At 38.9% G+C, this 7,363-nt stretch overlaps 1 protein-coding gene across 2 annotated transcripts in view; it reads right to left on the bottom strand.

Moving 5' to 3' along the window:
* Positions 1-2,494, bottom strand: part of LOC117948266 (vesicle-associated membrane protein-associated protein B/C-like) — a 5,862-nt gene extending 3,368 nt beyond the window's left edge. Inside the window, exons 1-2 of one of the 2 annotated variants that reach the window (XM_034877840.1) lie at positions 2,193-2,494; positions 793-945 (exon numbers count right to left, since the gene is read on the bottom strand). In XM_034877840.1, the coding sequence (XP_034733731.1) occupies positions 793-945; positions 2,193-2,250 (211 nt within the window). In that variant the 5' untranslated portion in view covers positions 2,251-2,494. The remainder of the gene's footprint in view (positions 1-792; positions 946-2,192) is intronic. The other variant, XM_034877839.1, reaches the window with a different exon arrangement.
* Positions 2,495-7,363: the final 4,869 nt, after the last annotated feature.

Below are 7,363 nucleotides of genomic sequence, written 5' to 3'. Positions count from 1 at the left end.
AGGCTGCAATGAAACAAAGAGTGAAAAATTTAAAGGGGTCTGAATACTTTCCGTACCCACTGTATATATATATATATTACAATATCCATAACATATTATTTTAGGTTCAATACAAATACAGAGTCTATATCATGATGGGTGTGATTATGTATTTGATTTAATATTACTTCAATTGAACAACCCAAATATATTACTAAGATTGTTTGGAACACAATAGGCATTGTGCAGGTATTTTTCATCTTTTTGTGCAGATTGTAGTTACCCAGCACCTGCAAAGATTTTACAGATAAGCCTCCAGATGATTTCTTAACCATATTTCTAACCTCAAGATACTGCTGTATTAGTACAATGGCTGGTAGAACTGAGGGTCGAGGATGTATTGCTGGAACACAATACATGCTGACTGATAGCTAGATGTAGCTTTAACACTGTCTTCTTATTGAGTTATAGCCTGCATTAAAATGCCCTCAACTTATTTTAGTGTTACTGCTGGGTAAAAAAAGAAAAAAAAAAGAAATCAATAAATGCCTCCTTCTGCTGGACCATTAAATCCACAAATGTTATAAAATGTTATTTTTTTCATCAGATACCAAATACCTAGAACTCATTTAGACATACTGTCTGAATGCAACTACATATCATTACATTGTTAAGGCACTAAATCCATAATACAGATTAACTGTATCCGTACCAACCAATTAACGGAATAAGATGTGAAAACCATTCTGTAGGTTTGAACTTCAACTGGGCTTTTCACCAATGTTGCCAGTAGATAGAAAAATGTTAACGTACCAGAAACATTGACAGAGTTTCCAGCGTCAATAACGCCACTGTTTGGGCGCACACAGTATCTGCGAGGCGCGGTTGTCTTGACTTTGAAACACACATTTCTATCTGTGGGGTTGGTGAGCTTCAGAGTGGCAGTGACGACATCTGTAAATGGGCCTGAGGGGGGACACAGAAAACAGTAAAGTGACATAAGCATGTATGCATGTGTAAAATCTACCCTTGTGTCTACATTGCTTAGTTTCCTGGTGTAATGTCATCATAAATTACATTCACTTCATTAATGTGCACTTCACAGTGCACATTAAACATTAAAGTGGCGGACAGAGCAGCAAAGTGTACAAGAGTTTCCTTTATTATTCATGCCCCGCCCTCAGCCAAAACCTGGACACTGCAGAAAACTTACTATGTTTTCTTGTTGTTTGTGTAGCATGCAGATCACACTCACGGCATTCCCCATTAGACCATGTTAAATGGAATAATCAACCTCTTTCGAAAAATGAATCTTGGCTTTTGGCAATGTGTACTGGACATAGAACCACACTGTGCTTTCTGCTCTAAATCAGATCCACTGTGCATCAGTAACTGAGTGGGCGTATTCATCTTTGCACTCAAAGCTCTGCAATAATGAATCCGTGAAGAACCAGCAATGGGCTGATCCCATCACCTTAGGCCATCACTTGACCCATTTCTAAAGTAATGTCACACCTAAAGGCAATGATCTCAAAATGTAGCCATTATCGCTGACACACCAGCTCAGGCTGTATTTTCGAATTATTTCAGCCTGGATATAGAAAAGCTGTAAAGGAATTTAGGTTGCACAGTGAGAGTAAAGGGGAACTCTACCAATCGCCGGTGGCTTACAATATTATGAAATAAGCATGCTAATAAGGCTAAACTATGACATCCTGATCGTAGAAATTGCTAGAAAAGTCACGTCTTTGCAGCCTTATGTTCGCAAAAAACATCAAGGGGATGTGTGTATGTCAAGTACTGATCACATCACGGTGCTTCACATGCTGTCAGAGGATAAAAGACAGGGCATTAGGAACAAATAACTTAGAATGAGTTAGAGAAATGGGACTGCGGGCCTGCCCTGACTCTGCAATGAAAGCTAGTAGTTTGACATTCTAGCTAGCTAGGTTAGCTGAATGCTAGCTTGCTAGCATCGTCGCACACAGAGTCGTTTCACCTGTCATCGCCACTGCTGTCGTAGCTACACACAATGTAGACTAGCTAGCTAATGTTATATCCGTCTAATCTAACAACAGCAACAACAACACATACAGACACATTAGCAAACGTGTAATGGTTAATGCAGGAACCGATTCAGTGCTTATCATTAACGGCGTCTTGGTTAGCTAACGTTACCTAGCCCACGGCCCTGCCCTCTGGTTCAGCTTTACCTCTGAATTTCAGTTCGTGTTGTGGCTCTAGCACCAGTACTTGTTCTGGTCTGGCCATGTCCCAGAGCTTCTTTCTGTCGTGACGACGAGGACAACAAATGTTACCGCAGGTAGCCCGAGGAGGTAAAGGAGCTGGCTCCCGAAGAAACAACCTGACCGTCTACGGTCAATCTACGGGAGAGAAGAAGGTGGATGATGATGATTACAAATGCACCACCACTCGGACTGACTGCCACCGACAGCTGCTGGAGGCTAACGTGCTAATGCTAACTCTGCTAGCAGCGTAGGGAGAGAGACGGGAAGGAAGGTGGAGGAGGAGTACAACGACAACGTCACGCGAGGGGCGGAGCTTGTGCGATATGTCACGGGGTTACTTTATTGCTTGACCATTGCAAAAACAAACGTTCACATCTTAAAGACAACATTTAAATCCATGAATATAAACGTCACAAAGAAAACCCAACGTTCACCAGTTTAAGGCAGAGAAATGGCAGTGGTTTGAAACACTAATCAGAAAGACTGTATGCACCAGTGGCGTTAGGCTACACTACCATTCATTCATTTTTGCTGACATTTCTTATTTTGTTTATTCGATCAACTGTTCAGTTAGGCTTATTGCAAATTTCATTTCCCAGCAACATTAAGCTCTAAATGCTGTTTCAAATCCTTCTCCACTTGGCCAGGAATTTATAGTTCCGCTACGGCCCTACCACGTACACAATCCCATGAAAATCCCATGAAATCCTCTCTTTACTAATGGTGTGCTAAAACTAAATACTCAATTTACTCAAGTACTGTACTTGATTACAGATTTGAGGTAGGCTACTTGTATTTAACTCCAGTCTTTTCTTTTTTATTCTGCTTCTACTCCACTACATTTCAGAGAACTATTGTACTTTTTTATTCCACTACATTAATCTCATAGCTTTAAGTGGGGCTCAAAAGTTTGGGCACCCCAGGTAAAAAATTGTATAATGTGCATAAAGAATACAAGAAAAGATGGAAAAATCTCCAAAAGGCATCAAATGTCAGATTAGACATTTGTATAATATGTCACAAAAAGTTTTTATTTCCAATGATTTACACTTTCAAAATAACAGAAAACTAAAAAATGGTGTCTGCAAAAGTTTGGGCACCCTGCAGAGTTTACAGCACGCACCGCCCCCTTTGGAAAGCTGAGACCTCACAGTGTCATGGATTGTTCTCAATCATCGTCTGGAAAGACCAGGTGATGTCAAGCTAAAGGTTTTAAATGGCCAGACTCATCTGTCCTTGCCCCACAATCAGCACCATGGGTTCTTCTAAGCAGTTGTCTAGAAAACGGAAACTAGTTGACGCTCACAAAGCAGGAGAAGGCTAAAAGAAGATAGCAAAGTGTTTTCAGATGTCAGTATCCTCTGTTGCAGTCATCAGGAACAGTGGAAGTTAAAGCAAGATCTGGAAGACCAAGACAAAATATCAGACAGAAAAGCTTGCAGGATTGTGAGAAAAGCAAGTCAAAACCCTCGTTTGACTGCACCATCCATCCAGAAAGACCTGGCAGGCAATGGAGTTGTGGTACACCATTCCACTACAAAGAGACACTTGTACAAATATGGTCTTCATGGAAGAGTCATCAGAAGAAAACCTCTTTTACATCCTCACCACAAAAATCTGCATTTGAAGTTTGCAAATGAACATAAAGACAAGCCTGATGCATTGTGGAACTATAGAACTTTTTGGCCCGAATGAACAAAGGTATCTTTGGAGAAGAAAGGGCACAGAATTTAATGAAAAGAACCTCTGTCCAACTGTTAAGCATGGAGGTGGATCAATCATGCTTTAGGGTTGTATTGCAGCAAGTGCCACAGGGAACATTTCATCAGTAGAAGGAAAAATGGATTCAATAACATTTCAGCAAATTTTGGACGCTAATTTGAAGCCATCTGTGAAAAAGTTGAAGTTAAAGAGAGGATGGCTTCTACAAATGGATAATGATCCTAAACATACCTCAAAATCCACGGTGGATTACATCAAGAGGTGTAAACTGAAGGTTTTGCCATGGCCTTCACAATCTCCTGACCTCAACATATTTGAAAATCTATGGATAGCCCTTAAAAGAGCAGTGTGTAACAGACAGCCCAGATATCTCAAAGAACTGGAAGACTTTTGTAAGTGAGAATAGGGCGAAGATACCTCAAACAACAATTGAAAGACTCTTGGCTGGCTACAAGAACCGTTTCCAAGTTGTGATACTTGCCAAAGGGGGAAGGTATTAACTCTGTAGGGTGCCCAAACTTTTGCAGACCCCATTTTTTTGTTTTCTGTTATTTTGAAAGTGTAAATGATGGAAATAAAATCTAACTTTTTGTGACATATTATATCAATGTCTAATCTGTCATTTGTTGCCTTGGCTTGTTTATGCACATTAATAAAATTATTTCCTAGGGTGCCCAAACTTTTGAGCCCCACTGTAATTACTAGTTACTTTACATATGAAGATATTTGATCACAAAACACATGTGGGCTAGTTTATACAAATGTTTCATTGTTTCATATAAATTAACTAAAATATTTAGGCCTTAAAGTCAAGCTGAAATGATTCGCCGAATAAACTGAAACAAAACTGTTTTGTTTCCAGTTTCTAAAATGTGAGGATTTTTCTGTATTGATTACTTTTAATACTTTAAGTAAATTTTCTGATACTTAGATACTTTTACTTAAGTAACATTTTCAGAGCAGGACTTTTATTTTTAACAGAATATTTTTACAATGTGGTATTAGTACTTTAAGTAAAGGTTCTGAATAGTTCTTCCACCACTGCTCTTTAGTTTTGTTACACCCCAAGCTGAGAGACAGCAAGACCAGCAGTACCCACACCAGAGGATTATCTTCTTCTCTGCTGCTGGGACAATTGCGTTTAAAAACTTCCTTCCCAGGCCAGGTGCACCTGGTTGAGCAAGATAGCACACTTGGGCAGAGCTGCAAGGACAGGAAGGAAAGGACAACTGCACAGGGAACTGTAACTGTTTCTATATTAATGCAGCCAGTGTGCTTATGTTTGTGTGTTATCCTTCATTTTTTCTAAACCATATATATATATTCAAATCAAAGTAGTCAGAGATAAGATTTAACCAATTAGGCATGGAAACATTCAAGAGGGTTCAACTACAGACACACGTGCTACATTTTAGGATTCAGGTTGATACTCTTCATGGCAGGGGTCAGGTCCCCTAAGTGCTACAGTTGGAGTTTTGTTTCTTATGTTAAAAAGGCATATGTAACATCTGGACTTAAGAGGAGGGCCTCACATGAATCTTGAATAGGCTGAGTCAGGGGTCTACAAAGGTACCGTTTTGAATCATTTTCCACTGTTGGGAGTTGAGTAAGTTTTTTTAGACTCCTACACAAAGTCATGATTCATGTTTAATTCCATTAATCCCAGAATCATACCTTTGTTCTTATCCCAAGCAACATGACTGTTAAGTGTCTTTTCCAAGCACAGAATTCCTCATTAAAATACAGAGGGGGGTGGGGCTTACTATTTACCAGGTTCTAACACTATACCATTGTTACAGCCTTTGTAAATTTATAAGCTAAAGTTTACTTTTATTTTATATTAAATACAGATATATGGCAGGTCTAACTGGTTACCATGCTGGGATTCTTCCTTCCGATTACAGTCACAGCAACTATTCTCACCAACAATCAATTTTCTACTTACCTCAACATCAACCTATTTGAAGTTGGTAGGCCCACATAAGTGGATCAGCTCCTACATATCATGCTTGACTGTCCCTCACTCTATTGGTTGCATAGCAATCATTTCACAGCTCGTAATGAACACATTAAAGGTAAATGTTGTACTTGTAAATTCACAGTGTGGCTATTAAACACTTGGTATTTTGAATAAAGTCTGAGGTCAGAGACTTGTGTATAAACACTATGTATATCAACCATCTTTGGCACAAAACATTCCTTTGGGGTGAGTCAAGTTTTGTCTTGTATTGGGAAAAATTAAAGTTAAATTTAACACTTTGAGATTAACACGTATCAAAGAAAATCCTTTCCTTTAAACAGTAATTTCCAAATGTGGTCATAACGACACAGCCAAAACATCAAACATACACATCAGAAGATGTATTTTCCAGAATTAGGTTGGGTATTCAGAACTTCACATTTTTTACCTTTAGGGACTCACTGCAGAATAAAGACCCACCAGTTACACTTTTATAAGGAATGAGGCAACTTTGTTATTTAACTTTTTAACCAGAATTTCCACATTGTTGCTTCAAAACCAAATGCCCCGCTGCCAGAAACTGACTTAATCTTCATAACTGTTCCAAAAAATACACTGTGTATCTGAAGTGGAAATGACTGGTAAACAAACAGGAAACTTCCTCGAGCCTGGATTTACACCAACCCTTCCGGCTGATGAAAATGTAGGGATAAGATTGCAAAAATGCAGCTTAAGTGAGAAAGTAGTGTTGTCTGTGTCCATGAGTGTGTTTACATGTGTAATCCAGACTTGTTGCTGTCTGCACCAAAAAAAACTTTATTTCTTAGAGCGTCCGTTCAGAAAGTAGAGACCCATATTTGATGTACACATTAAATGAAGACTTGGGCACTGAAAGGAGAGAGATGCTAATACTGTACAGGCCGCCTCTGCTGTGCAAGGCTAGGAAGGAGGACATCCCCCTCATCAGAAAATAAACTCAAAGTAGTTTAGTTTTTTGGTCATTTTTTGGCTTTTTTTTTAGCAAAAGAATATGATTTGTGTAGAAACAAGCAATGTTTTGCATTTTTCATCTCCTCTGACTTTAACCCTTAAAAATGTTGTTTGCAGATGTCAAAGAAAACAAATGAAACCTGAACACAACTTCAGTTGAAAGGATTTAAGTTATAGCAATACGCACACTATCAAGTGTACAATTTGTCAAGGTTCATTTGATTCTAATAAAATACTTTTTTTTTTAAAACCCATATACATTATATATATTTATCTTTTTGGGGTATATGGATTCAAAAATATACATTTAAATCATAGAGAGAGAGAATGGGAGGATAGGGGAGAGAAATAAAACTACAAAAGCTACGAATGGTTGTCCTCCATCCCCAGGGAAGGAGGGAGGGGGGAGAGAGAGAGAGGGAGAGAGAGAGAGAGAGAGAGAGAGAGAGAGAGAGAGAGAGAG

Source organism: Etheostoma cragini, chromosome 7 (assembly GCF_013103735.1).
Source record: "Etheostoma cragini isolate CJK2018 chromosome 7, CSU_Ecrag_1.0, whole genome shotgun sequence".
In the NCBI taxonomy this organism is placed as follows: domain Eukaryota; kingdom Metazoa; phylum Chordata; class Actinopteri; order Perciformes; family Percidae; genus Etheostoma; species Etheostoma cragini.
This window is presented reverse-complemented; position numbering and strand designations above follow the sequence as displayed.